The sequence below is a fragment of the Castor canadensis genome, chromosome 11 (genome assembly GCF_047511655.1).
Source record: "Castor canadensis chromosome 11, mCasCan1.hap1v2, whole genome shotgun sequence".
Classification (NCBI taxonomy): domain Eukaryota; kingdom Metazoa; phylum Chordata; class Mammalia; order Rodentia; family Castoridae; genus Castor; species Castor canadensis.
Genome location: NC_133396.1, coordinates 12102508 through 12117232, shown reverse-complemented (window position 1 = coordinate 12117232; position 14725 = coordinate 12102508). Strand labels below are relative to the sequence as shown.

General features: G+C 43.7%; 1 protein-coding gene across 3 annotated transcripts in view; it reads right to left on the bottom strand.

Annotated features, from left to right (window-relative positions):
- The window catches only part of Wipi1 (WD repeat domain, phosphoinositide interacting 1), a 31223-nt gene extending 17266 nt beyond the window's left edge, over positions 1 to 13957 (bottom strand). For all 3 annotated transcript variants that reach the window (XR_012438462.1, XM_074045280.1, XM_020165370.2), the window contains exons 1-4: positions 13784 to 13957; positions 9455 to 9537; positions 7537 to 7706; positions 3012 to 3108 (exon numbers count right to left, since the gene is read on the bottom strand). Coding sequence is in view for 2 of the 3 variants with exons in the window: in XM_074045280.1 (XP_073901381.1) it covers positions 3012 to 3108; positions 7537 to 7706; positions 9455 to 9537; positions 13784 to 13863 (430 nt within the window). In the remaining variant the exon portion in view is untranslated. The remainder of the gene's footprint in view (positions 1 to 3011; positions 3109 to 7536; positions 7707 to 9454; positions 9538 to 13783) is intronic.
- Positions 13958 to 14725: the final 768 nt, after the last annotated feature.

The following is a 14725-nucleotide window of genomic DNA, read 5'->3' as shown; positions in this document are numbered from 1 at the left end:
TGTGCTGCTGTGTGACGTAGAATGCTCCTTCCAGACTCTGTAAAAGATGGGCAGGTTTGTGACCCCTGGCCACCCTGAGTTCTGCCGTTGGCAATTCCATCATGGAGATTTCCACCTTTCTCTGCTCAGGGCACACTACTGCTGTGCCGGCAGGAAATTAACTTTGAGCCCCGATGGCCAAACTCTTTAAAGGAAACAGTCTGCAATCTTTGACACAACAGGAATGGGCAGGACACAGACAGAGACAGAAGGAAGGAAATTTAGAGCTACATTAGACACTGAGCATGGAGCAACAGGGGAACTCCAATATCTAGCTAGTGTGTAGTTCACTAGGTCGAAACACACTCAGAATTTGCGTGCTAAAGCCAATGAAACAAATAATTCTGTTTTCCCTGTGTCCCCAGGAAGGATTTCTAAAATCAACTGCCAGCATTTCCATCTGACATTTTTGTTCAGAAAATAGAGAACTGAAAACATAGAGGACAGTCTTGGCCTCTGAGGGTTTTACACTCATGGTTTTGACAGCCCAGAGTCCTCTGAAGGCTCTCAAGTGAGGAAGAGACCACGTCACTGAATAGGGCTTCCCCATGGGGCACAGGGGACTAGTGAGCGGGCCCAGCTGACTATGAGTGTGGACAGAGTGACACCTTCCTTGGCTCACTCATGCATGACTTCAGCTAACCCTCCCTGCACAATGCTGCATGATAAAAACGACCATCTCATTTTACTGCTGTAGACAGGGATCTCACTAGCAGCTGAGGTGATAATTATAAATGTGGGATTTGGAAAGGTTGGGGGCTATTGCTCCAAAGAATATCAGTGATTTAAAGGACAATTTGGTCAATCTATCTCTGGTCTTTCTGAAGGAAATGCTCAGTACATCCCTGGATCCTTTCATAATGTTTATCTCAGATCAAGAAAATGCATCCCACTGCTTCTAATTTTTCTTGACATAAAAATTATTCCCTTTGATTAAGGGTACAAATAGATCCATACTTTTCACCCTTATTTTCTCTGTTTTTGCCTCACTGAAAAAAATGAGGCAGTCAATGAGTTTTCTGGGCTGAAGAGAAACAACTATCATTATAGACTTCATGACATTTCAGCCAATGGTGGACCACAGACATGACGGTGTACACCATACAGCCTAGGTATGCATCAGGCTATACTACCTAGGGTTGTGTAAGGATACTATGAAGTTTACACAATGATGAAATTGCTTGACGTTGCATTTCTCGGAACTCATCCCTGTCATTCAGGGACATGTGACTGTATATCTAATTTAAAATAAGGGCAAATGGGGAGCAACTCCCTTCTAGAGAGGGGAGCATGCCTCAGTGCCAAAGAAGCCATGTCCTCCAGCCTAAACAGCCAAGTGCAAGACAGGTGTGAGGCAGGAAACAGACTGCCTGTGGGAAACTCCGCTCTATTCAAAGAAACTGAGAGCCAGGGCAGCTTTCAACTTTCTGCATGGCTGCCTGTCCCTCCCCATATCCAGAAAGACACAGCTCAGGCCCACCCCCTTCAGGAGCTCTGCCCATCAGAAGAGCATCTCTTACTGCCCACACTCAAAGTTAAATGCCAATCCCACCCCTACCACAGGCTGCCAGGCCTGTCTCTTACTGATCCAGAATGGAACAGCTCAGGGAACTGGGGCCGCTTGAGTACTGGGTTCCTGATGAGCAGTTGCTGTATCTGTACTTCTTGGCACCTACTGGTGCCTCCCAGCACACTATGGATCTGCAAGAAATGCTTCTCTAGATTGTTTTAAACCTTCATTTCTAAAACAAAAACTACCACAACTTCTTCCCTTGCCGCCTTTCCCTTTGAGAAATATATTTTAAGACATTATCTCAAAGAACTTTATAATGGCCTCAAGGTTATAAAGGGGCTGGGGGAGCAGCTTGGCGGTAGAATATATGCTTAGCACATGAGGTCCTGGGTTCAGTCTCCAGCAACACACACACACACACAGACACACACACACACACACACACAGACACAACTCTGAAATGAACAGCTGAGGGCCATCTATATCACTGAAATGAAGAAGAGGACATGAGGCACACGAAGTATTTACTACATGGAAGACCTTGTGTTGGTCACATTCTTTCATAAACATTAGCTGGTTAAATGCTTAGCTGTTGCTGTGAGATGACTGTTACTATCTCATGTTACAAATAAGGAAACTGAGGCTCAAAAGTGTATGTCACCTGTGTGGAGCCACACAGATTGAAACTCCATAAAAGTCAAAGAAATGGGAAACTATAGTAAATGGCAATAGTCATTTAAAGTTACTGAGTGGTATACAATTTATAAATATTAACCTGAATCACTAGATACACAAATCACCTTGGTGTGACAACTTCCCGGCTCACCCCACAATGAAGGGATTCTTTCTTTGTACACTTTTGGCTTAATGAGTTCATAAAATGTCATCTTCTGCTATCTCAATCTAACAAATCCAAACTATTCCCATTCTCAAACACCACAAGTATATTAAAGTGTTAAATCCTGAGAATTAGTCAAGTCCAACATCCTAGAATCTCACCCAAGTTGAGAGATTTCTTTATATTGTAATAAAACACATTCCTTATGGTTCAGATTGTCTCTCTTGGCCATGTAGACATACCAAGTCAAAACCTGCTTCTAGTTATTACACCTACTCTGTACGAACAACCACAAAGTGTTAGGGGTAAACACCTTTCAACATCAGACACATGGACTCTCCCACGCATTTACCTTGCATGCCTCGGACCATTTGCTAACATGGGTCCCAGAGGAAAAGTGCTGCTCTTGGGCTACAGTGTAGACCACACAGCCCTCCTGCAAAGCAAACAGCCTGATACAATTTGAATGTGCCACCATGAAACCAGAGCTTCAAGATAAAACACCACTAAGACTTACAAAACATACACACTGCTCAGACTTTCAGTCTAAGTGGAAATACAGCTTGGGAAAGAAGTTTCTGGACTTGGGGTGGAGTCATGGGTTACATGGTTGGAGTTTACCTGTTGGGTTTGCAGGAATATCCAAGAGGGTCTTCAACAGCTTCATATCTTTAATGTTGTGGATATAAATGGACTCCTCCAGGCAGACCAGCAGCCTCTGTAACCACACAGACTCATCAGTCTCTTGAACAGATTCCTTGAAAAGGGACCCACCAAATCCAACTCGCTCATCTTTCACGAGTACTAACTTGATTCTATGCCTAAAGGAGAAAGAATTTTAATGATGCCTTTTGAGGATTATGTTTATGTATGCACACACACATAATTATCTACTTGATGATGTTTAAAATACAAGATCTTAAGAAATTTTTAGAAACTGAGATTCCTTTCCCTCCCTCCCTCCCTCCCCCTCCTTTCCTCCCTTCCTCCCTTTCTTCCTTCCTCCCTCCCTTCCTTCTTTCCTTTTCTGTCTTCCTCCCTCTCTTCTTTCTATTCTCACCTGACAGGCTGCCTTTCAATGCTAGGAACAGAACTCTTCCTCTTATACAAAAATGGGTTTCTTTGCATTCTCTATAGTGCCAAATCTTAGGTTTTTACCCCTCTCTAAATACAGATTGAGCACCCCTAACTCAAAATTCAAAACGCTCTGGGAGTGTGAGCATCAGCACTCAAAACCTTTCAGATTTTTGGATTTCCAGATTAGGTATGCAAAACTGGCAAAATTGATGCAAATTCTGAAAAACGCTGAAGTGTGAAACACTTCTGGTCCCAACCATTTCGGAAGAGGGATATCCAGCCTCTGATTACCAGTTTTACCTTCTTTTCAGGCAAAACTCCTTTGGACACACCTCTGTGCCACTCCTGCAGCCCTGGTAAAGGGAGGAGCTAATGAAGCCCTTCAGCCCTCATGCTGACACTCATACCAGGGCCCCAGTCTCTGACATGCACCTCCCCTGGGCTCGGTGCCTCTCTTAGTGCTCTCCCACCCCAGCGCCATCAGACCCCTTGTCCTCTTAAGCTGAAAGCTTGCCAGGCTCAGAGCTTCTTCCCATGTGATGCTCTGTGTTTAAAGGGTGTAATGCAGAGCCTGGGACAAGTGTCAGTGTTGGTACAGACACAGAGCTGTTAGGAAGGCATTTGTGATTGGACAGCTTGTTCAACAATATGAGCAGCTGCCTCCACCCCTGCTCAGGCCTGACTGCCACTCCCCCCCTACCCCCAGGCTACCACTTCTCAGGCTTGGATGAGCACAGATTCCCTGAAGGAGCAACACCTGAACTCTCTCCTGAGATTCTGGTTTGGGGCATCTTTCAACAGCACCCCAGGGAATTATTATGCACACCAAGGTTTGAGAACCACTATTTCAGCCAGTTTGATTCCAAAGAACATCAATTAGAAGGGAAGATACCTAAAAATATTACACAAAAATGGCCAAGTTTCCTCCAGGAAAAGCTTCTTCATAGCTCAGAAAAATACAGACTATCCACCTTAACCAGGTTAAAAAAGAAAGTTGGAACACCTCTCTCTCTTTCTCTTTCTCTCGGTGGGTGGTAGTGGGGGTTGAACTCAGGGCCTCATGCTTGCTAGGCAGGCACTCTACCACTTGAGTCACTCTTTTGCATTGGTTATTTTTGAGATAGGTCTTTGTTTTATGCCCATGCTGGCCTGGACTGTGATCCTATTTGTGCTTCCTTCCTTGCATAGCTGGGGATGACAGATGCACACTACCACGCTCAGCCCTGGTTGAGATCTGGTCTTGGGAACTATTTGCCCAGGCTGGCCTCCAACTGCCATCCTTCCAATCTCAGCCTCCCAAGTAGCTAGGATTATAGGTATGAGCCACCACACCCAGTCCACGTTTCTCTATTTTAACTAAGGCTCTGTGGCCACAGGTCTGAGACTGGGTGCTAAGAGGTTTAAAAAAATTCTAAGAGGGTCTCAAAATTAATGATAGTTATTCTGATTTACCTGAATGCTTTTGCCTTTTGCCAGCATGTGACATGATGTTGACAATCTTATTCTATGCTTGTTTCTGTTCTGAGGCTTCTGATGTCCTCTGCTTTCCCCTTCAGCCCTGTACTGGATCCTTAGGACACGGGGTCCCAACATGTGCCCCTTGCAGGAAGCTCAGTTTCTCTGTCTCTTCTGATCTGATTTGCATCGCTTCCCACTGGCTCTAACAGCCCCATCTGCTCTGTGGCCCACTGAGCTGAGTATGAGGTCACTCCTATACTAGCAGCAGATGAGAATAAAATGGGAGGGAAACAGAAACACCAGGAGGGAATGAGGAGGCACTTGAACTTGGTTCCCGCGAGAACTTTCTTTGGGATAACAACTTGATAACTGCTTTGTTAACAACCAGTCTGCAGTCTTAGCAGAACCTCAGCCTTGCGTTCAACTCGACCCATTCCCAGTCACCCTGACATCATCTTTCCTATGTTTTACAGGTAATCACTCCTTTTTTAAAAAAAAAAAAAATCAATTTAAAAAATTTATAGCATCTGCCCTTGAACAGCAAAAATTTAGCCTCAAAGTCTTCTTCATCTAATCGGCTTGCAGTTGGATAACAGTGAGCAGCTTGTGAACAAACTATAAAATTTAACATATCAAAATACATCTGTTTTATTGCCTTTATCCCACCAAATGAGCTTCTGAATTAAATACAAGGGGAACAGCATTAACTAAAAATGAGACACACTGCAATTTCTAAGTATTTTTTCCTTTGTGCATTTGTAGAGGAAGAATGGGAATTTTGTTTTCTTATAACTCCATATACAAATGTTTAATTTTTTCCTGTTTTTAAAAACGGACAGGCTGCACTTGAAGACCTAATGATGTAGCAGGCAGACCACTACAGACCGGGGCACACCCTGCACCCCCTCTTTGTTTTCCCTGGGCAGGTGGCTGTGTGGGTACTACAGGACCCTCCCCCATCCTGGCAAGGACCACCTGGGGCAGCTAAGTTACCTAAACCAAAAATTATGTCTCAAACCTGAAAATTTTAAGAAAAGCAAACCCCAAACACTTTCCAAGTGCTCGAAGTCATTTTCTCAGGCTAGAAAATGCTTAAAGGAAGGAAGAGCTGTTAGCTGTGCTTGCCATTAGCTTTGATGTTGATTGCTGAGCAGTGCTGGGTGCCTTCTAGTTCACTAGAAGATGGGGGAGGGGCAAGAAGCTGAAGTTAATGAGTGTTCTATTGAGAGGAGACTGGTGCCTAAAGGTTAACAGACTCAGACACTTGAATGATTCAATAGATACATTGGAGGGTTTTGATCTTTATAGAATATTTGACTAAGCAGTCTCAAAAAAATAATAGGGTGCCAAAATACCCCTGAATTTTTATATACTAGCCACTAAGATGTGCAAAAATAAAAACTTTTGCAACCGAACTTAATATGCCACCAACAGATCTCAGAGAAAGCACTTGAACCAAGAATTCTGCTTAAAGTCTTTAAGTAAAAGATTTTCAAACTGCCTTTCCTTCCCCTGCCATGAACCCAGACTTCTTTTCTTCCTTATGCCTGCTTCTTCTCACTGAAAACTCCATCTTCTATTTCTCAGGACATTTTCTGTTGACTTTACTGGACACTCAATCAAAATACGTGGTTGACTCAAAGCCATAATCCCTTCCTTCAGAAACTTAAAGCACTTTACTTGTCTTGCTAAAAAATTAAATTAATTAGCACTTAATTGTTAAGAAAGAAAGAAAAAAACCACTGTATTCAGTGACTGCAATGTCTTCATCTTCCTGGGACTGCTTAACGGAACAGATATCTCTGCATGTCACACAATGAGTCTCTTGGTTTATTTATTTATTTAATAGTCAGGAAACAGATACTCATCAGCAGGTCTTACAGTGAACAAAACTGCTACAGCCCCTGCTCTCACAGGATATGAAATCCAGTCATTTCGGGGGAAATCTGCTAATACTGCCAATGTTTATTTCATGAGAGTTTGTATTTTTAAAGAGATTATATTTCATATTTGAGATAAGAATAATGGTTCAACAAATAAAACACTACAGGAAAACAACTTTAAGGATTAGCTGGAAAAAAAAAATGGAAGCAAGAGACTGCTGGGAAGGCCAGTAAGAGGACAGTAGAAGGGCAGGTCTACTGACCAGCTTCAGAACCAACTCAGAAGGACCACAGGCATCTCATTCCCATATACATGACTGCCATCTGCAATGAAGGCCACTGCCTAGGACCAAAACTGGAAGAGGTGCTCCTCTTGTTCAAGGTGTCCTACGGTAGGTAGCTCATGAAACAGACCAGAGTCGGAGTTCTGAACCATCCTCGCTGATACCCAGCCTGCCACAGGGGAAGAAGGTGCACCTGGCCAGCTAGTGGCCAACACCAGACAGCAAACATGAGGCAGTATGACCAGGGAAGACATCACTAAAATAAGTGATTTTACATGGAGCAAGTGCTCTTTATACCACCCCCACAATAGTAGGCCTATAAGTTAAAATCCTCTTCAGCATTTGATGCTTGCTTTAAAGACATTTATCTTTAAAGATGTTCATCTATTTCTTCAGCTCCAGTTAGCAGAAGCCTCAAAGCCCTAAGGGATCTCACCTACTCACCTGCCTGTTCAGCCTTATGGACAAGATGTTGCTGGAGTAGCTATAATTACAGATCTCTGTGCCTTTCTTGAAGTGATATACATTCATCTGCCGTGGTTTGGTGTGGCTGACCACCACCACCAGGCTGCTGGAGAAGAGGCGCTCCACGATGTACACATCAGGGATTTCATCTGAGGGAAAGCAGCAATGAAGTTACATGGAAGGCCCACTATGGGGGAAGGATTTTAGCCTCTGTGACACCAGGCACAGCACATGCAAGTTCATGAATGGACTTTGAATCTTGCTGACTAGGTACCCTCCATTAGCATGTATTTACAGTGACACCCCACCACCCTGGACATCGGGGAGTTGAAGTCCTTCCCAAATAGCTAAAGCAAAAAAGATGTTAGTGATTAGGATGCACTGTCAAGATCCCCAGAGCAACCAGACCCTGTGTGCATGGAGGAATCACCCCTCCAGCTGGAGGGCTCCACTGTTTGCTCTGTACAATACATTCAGAAGGTTTGGACAATTTCAACATACCCTTGTCCTGTGAGAGATTTCAAAGGAGTGATTACTCCATTGGGAGCCCCTGTATTCAGAACTCTTGCTCTGTTAAAGGTGTACAAATTTGAGGAAAGAAATACATTAAGTCTGTGCTTCCCCTACCCCATCTTACTATGCTCCTGGCCCTGTCTGGTATCTTCTTCCTGTCGAAGATATTTGAACATCAGCACTGAGGCCAGGAGGGCACTTCTGCACTCAGGAGGAAGACACATTAGTACAGAGCACACACAGGCAAGGCTTCAGTGTCTTTCTGAGACCATCTGTCACACATGTGCCTTGCCTGTGCTTGGGTAAGTGCCATAGGGAATAACATGGGACAGATATAGAGTAAATTATTTACAAAAATAGTATTATAATAATAATAACATCTTATAAATAAATTAGAAGCCCCAAAGTATTATTCCAAGCCACTTTCTTTCCAGGAAACTCAAAGTTTGTATATTATTTATTATTATAATGGCATAAACTATTTTACCCTGAGAAAATCAGAGTCATATTTCCAAACTGAATTTTTCTTTTATTTTACTTTGCTGGGGTTTGAACTCAGGGCCTAGGGCTTCTAGGCAGGTGTTCTACCACTTGAGCCATGCTTCTTGCTCCTTTTTGCTTTAGCTGTTTTTCAGATAGGGTCTCACACTTTTTCCCAGTGTCAATGGACAGTGATCATCCTACCTCTGTCTCCTGCATAGCTGGCATGTGCCACCATGCCTGGCTTATTTATTGAGATATGGTCTCATTAACTTTTTGCCCATGCTGGCCTCAAACCTTGATCCATCTCTGCCTCCCAAGTAGCTGGGATTACACATGTGAACCTGCAGCCAGCTAAGCTTAATTATTTTTCAACATGCACTAGAAACACTTTAACATCTTCAATACAGGCTATATAAATAGAATAGCATTGCTTTATTAAAACAAAGAAAATACTTCCTTGACTGAACAAATGGTATCAATATTCTACAGTGCCAGCAGAATGACAAAAAGAAGTCATGAGTGACCTTTTGGTTTGACAATTATAAAACTGATCACTGGGTATACATATATAAGGAAGAGTATCAAACAATATAATTTCAAATAACCTAAGTTATTGCCAAATTTTAATAACAGCTTCAGTGTGGTTTTTATGCAAGTAGAGACAATTTCTCAAACCTGAAAAACACTAACTCCTTAAGTTTGATGGTTAAGGGAGAGAAAAATCAGAACATTCAAATTAAAGTCTAGGGCTGGGGGTGTGGCTCAGTGGTAGAGCATTTGGCTAGCACATTCAATACCCTGTGTACAATCTCCACCCCCACCCACTCACAAAGATTAAAAGTCTAGAGGGGGGATTTAGTGTCCTGGAGACCCACCGTCTTCCCTACCCCCACACACTTACTGCTTCCATGGACTTGGTCCAGTTGCTCCACAGAACTCAAAGAAAACAGCTTGTAACCGGCTTTGGTTCCAATTGCTAGGGATCTGTGGAAGATAATGATGGCATGGTATTGACACCAGGTACTGCATCCCAACCACAGGTCTGTCTGAAAATAGATTCCTCCCTCCCACCCCTCGCCCCAGGCTTATAAGGGATAGGTAAACACATCTTCAGGCGCTTAGATCCTTGATAACTTCCTAAATGGTGAAGCATGCTTGGCAGGCAGGCAGGTTCCATAAAAGGAAAAGTTGAACAACAACAACCAAAACAAAGAAAATGGTGAAGAGACAGAAACTTAGCCATGGATTCCGTCATCAGGCAAAATGTCAAACCAACCAGAGTTCATGTTTTCCCAGCTGTGCAAAGTATAGGAAAATGGAAAGATTAAGAACACTCACAACAGCCCCACCTCAAACACAACCAGGAGGTCTTTTTCTTGTTTGAGAAACACTTTACCAAGAGGTGAATTATTTTTACTTTCCTTAATAACTTCTTTGTTTTTACTTAAAAAAAAAAAAAAGAAAGTCACATTCACAGCAGCTATAGTAGATCATTGGGAGGCAAAATTTAATAGATGCTTCCTTTCATCAGTTTCCAAGAAACTCTGTAATACTTCATAAACTCAGTTGGGGAGTTAAATTGGATTTTCCTCAAAGTTCAAGTACTCTAATGTGTAGTCTAATGTGCTCTGTACTATATTCTACAAAGCTATTATTAAAATCAACAAATAAAATTAAAACTAAACATTTAACTAAGTCAGTATAGGCTAAAAAAAAATCTAGTTTTCTTAATTTTCCACTGTTTAACCAATAGATAAAGGAAAAGTGTGAATTCAGGTTACCTTGGTCTTATGATGAAAGCAATCGAGTCAACTTTGTTCATCTGGAGATCCCCTCTACTCTTTCCCGCTTTGCTCTCAACAGCTAAGTGACAACCAAAACCTTATAAAGAGTCCACTTGGGATAAGCATCTGACCCTGAGCACTTCCACCCTGGGAAAATGGGATGTCAGGGTTGAAATGGTCCTTAAGATGGTTTAGTTTCACTTCTTCATTTAAAGCAAATAAATGCAAAGATGAAATTCATTTCTCACATAGAAGCGTATACTAAAATAAGCAACGTACTAGCCTGGATACCAAGGTTCTTGTCTCACTAACCTAAAAAGGAGAAGGTTACATGATTTTTCCCTGGAAATTTTTTTCTACCCAAACATTTGTTCTTTCCTGGACACAGGGACAGGTAGCTACAGTCAGCTTTTAATCAGCAAAGTAGCTGGTTCTGCCTCTTATTCCTCCATTTTGCTGAACAGCTAAACTGGGGTACAGATATTTACATAAGAGCCATGGTGGGTACAGTAAGGACTGGACTTTGGTGTCCAAAACTTCAGACAAACACCAACTGTAAAAGTAAGCCAGGGACATCTTAGAACTCTAAAGTATACTCCACAGTGTTTACTATTTTTAAACTTTCTTCACATAAGCCTTTTCACATAAGTATAGGTGCATTTAATTGCATTTGCAACAAGTTTTTGTAAAGCTTGCAAGTAAGGAAAAAATACTTTTAAATAGAGGCTTACAGAATTAACCAAAAGATCTGGATGTGATGGCTCATGTCTAAAATGCCAGCTTTCAGGAAGTAGTAGCAGGAGGATCTCCAGATCAGGGCCAGACCAAACTACATAGCAAGACTCTGTCAGACATGGCCCCAAAACCAACCCCATCAAATAACAACAAAAATTAACCAAAAGACTTAGCAATTTAAAATAATTTTCAAACATAAGTCTTGTGTGTGTGTGTGTGTGTGTGTGTGTGTGTGTGTGTGTGTGTTAGATGAGGTCTTTCTGTGTTGCCTAGTCCTGGACTCAAGTGATTTTCCTGTATCAGACTCCTGAGTTGATGTAACTACAGATGCAAGTCACCACATCTGGCTCAGATGGATTTCGTATGTGAGAAAATGGCAGAATGATTACTACTACCTTTTAAATGGTAGATTGATGGCCACAAAAGACTGAGTCAAGGAACTCAGATACCTTATTTTATCCATAAAACCTTTCTGTAGAAAACAATGCCTGTCATTGCTCAGAGGAATGGAGTTTGGGACAAATACATATAACTAATAAAATTTAAAAATATACCCAAGGTAGCTAGCATAGTGGCAATTACAAAATATGAGTGTTGCACACCGGTAAGGATTAGCTTTCTCTTTCCACCTTCTCCAGAAATACTGGATCCCAAACTTAGCCTACATTTACAGAAAAAGACTCACCAATTTGCCAAAATGCATTCAGTAAGGGGCTTGATTTATTTTAAAATCCAATGCCATACCCTCCATGGCTCAAAGCAACTGAGCATGACAAGAACTTTTATTTATAGGTGAGATAGAGCTGCCCAGCAGAGCCTACATCCAAGAAAACAGAACTGACAATAGGACTAAGGAAACTAACTTTCAAAGCACCCTACAGTTTTGAAAATAACATCCTTATTCAACTGTTATAGAAAGCTGGGACTTAGTCTATATTATTTAGTTGATAACTAGAGTAAAACAAATCATACTATTTTTTCAAATCTAGTAATATCATAAAGCAGATTTTAGAATATTTGCTACTTATAAGCAAACTAACTCCCCTCCTTCACCTTGTTTGAAAGGAAAACATCACCCAGGCATTTCAACAGACCCTCTTGCAAAACGTTTCTTACAAAACTTCAGAATTTTATCTATGCTATCATTTGTAGCTTAACTTTGAGAGGATCCTATAAACAACTCAGTATGGTGTAGCAGCTTAAAAAAAAAAAAACCAAGAAGAAAACATAGACATAGACCACAGGGGGGCAGGGGATACAGCTCAGTGATAAAGTGCTTGCCTGGTTGCTAGCATGCTTGAGGTCCTGGGTTTGATCCCCAGCAACACACACACACACACACACACAGAAAATAAAAAAGAAAATACCAAAGGGAATTGCACATAATATCTTGTGGATATTATCTCTCCATATAACATATATATGTGTGTGTATATATATATGTATGTATACACCCAATATACCATACACACACACGTATACATATGTATGTATGTATTGGGAGATGTTGTAATATGTACTTTTTATTGTGGGTTGTGGTCAAAAACAGCTTGAAAGTCACTCATCTAACCCAGCTGTCTGGATTACGTGTTTTTCCAAACAAAAGCACATTGTTCAGAGCAGGGTGCTTTAAAACAGAGATATAAAGGGAATGGAAACCAGCACTGCTTATGCTACATGAAAACCTTAATTGCACTACTGACCATTCGATATAAGCATAGCTCAGTCACTAGCAGCTAAGGCACAAGCCTGAAGCCAACTCCAAACAAGGAACACAACAAAAACTGGTACAGCAGGGAATCTGGTAAGTGGTTATCCCTGCCTGATCTGCCTGATGCTCGGAGTGCACATTCCACAGAGATTATTCCATATGGTCCCCAGGGCTTGCTTCCATGAAAAGAGGGAAAGAAATGGGCGTTTGCTTCTAAATCCTAATCCTGCAGATGCCTGAAACACACACAGTTCAGTAATTGCCAGCTCTTGGACCAAAGTCCAAATGTAACCATCAAAGTGAAACATTAAAAATCCACTCAAAAGCAACAGGGCGGAGCTCCTGCTTCCTGGAGAGAAAACAGTCTAGGCCCGAGGAAGGTCTACTGGTCGCCCCTAGGAGACTCCGCGTGGCTGGGTGGGCGATGTGAAAACACAGTGCAAGAAATTAAAAGGTTTCTTACATCCAAAGAAGCCAGGCAAGATGCCTAGGCTGAGGCTGTCCCTGGCCGCCGGGATAGGCTGCCTGTTTGTCCGAGGCCCTGCCCAAATGCCACGTTGAGATGCTCAAGGACAAATGGGAAAGTTTTTCCTATTCTCCCATCTTCCTGGGCCCCAACTACACCGTCTTGGGTCAGCCGGCAACTTTCCCCTCTCTCTCCTCTGTTTTGGCCACTGCCCCTCCTAATATCCACTTTGGTCATTAGCTCTCCCACCGGCCAGTCCTCCCCCTACCCCTGGTTCCGTGGCCCCCTCAGTCCCAACTCCCTTTCCTCATTTCCTCTTTTCACCCTGGCTGGCCATTCCTGGCTCTAGGCTGGTAATGGAGCATGGGGCGGGGGTCCGGGTGATCTGCTGGAGGAACGCAACCATCGGCGTCCCACCGAGGCTGTCCGGGCGCAGGCCCGCGCCGCCCTCGCCACCAGTTGCGTACAGGACAACACCCTTGTCGCGACATTCTGTCCCCCACTTCCCAGGCGGGGGCTGGAGCCGTGGCTTACGTGCAGTCTTGGTTGAAAGAGAAGCAGCTGAGTGCCGCCTCGACCCCTCCCGGGGGGGCATCCGCGGCCTCGGCCTCCATCGGGGAGGCTAGACCCGGGAAGCCGCAGCTCTGAGCCGGCGACAGCCACCTCAGCAGCTTGTCCTCCGCGGCTCCGCTGGCCGGGTCGTGGGCCCCTCCCCTTCTCCAGCCCCGCCCCACTCCTGCTTCGTCCCGCCTCTCGCCCCTCCCACTCGTCCCGTGGAAACAAGCAGCTGACAGGGCGGGGCCCACGCCGCCAGCCACTATTGGCCATGAGCCCATGCCGGGGCGGGTGAGTGCCGCCTCCTTAGCCAATCCGTGATGGCTGTGGGCGGACCCTCCCTGCTGGAGACCCGCCCCCGACTTCGCGACACAGCTCACTATTGGTCGAAGGCGCGTGAGACGAAGACTGTAGGCCACGTGGTAGTGTTTTCATTGCCAGAGCCGCCCAGCCCAGAGGTAGAAGGAAAGAACCCCTGCGGCTGGGGCTCGACCTACCCGCTGCAGTTCGGCGTCTGCGTCAGGGCCGCGGTGAAGGAGACGGGAGGACGCGCTTGTTCCTACCCCACCCAAACCCTTGGTCCTGTGTAACTCTGCCCATTAAACTTGCGGAATTTAATAGAGAGCGTTAGACGCCAAAGCCCCAGCCCTTTGTAGAGTCCTTAAGCTGCTTTGAAAAGGGTTCCCCAAAGGAGACTGCAACTGCCAGGCAGATAAGAAGTCACCTTATCCACTCTCTGCGGTTGACAACGCTTAACTAATGCCAACCGCTGTATTAACTATGCGTATTATCTGGTTGAGTTCTTATGGAACCTGGTGCTGAAAACATAATTGTACCCAATTTACTGAAGAAGCAATTGAAGCACTGACAGGGTAGACACTTTTAACAATAGATGGCAGAATGTGTTTGTCTTCTTTCAAG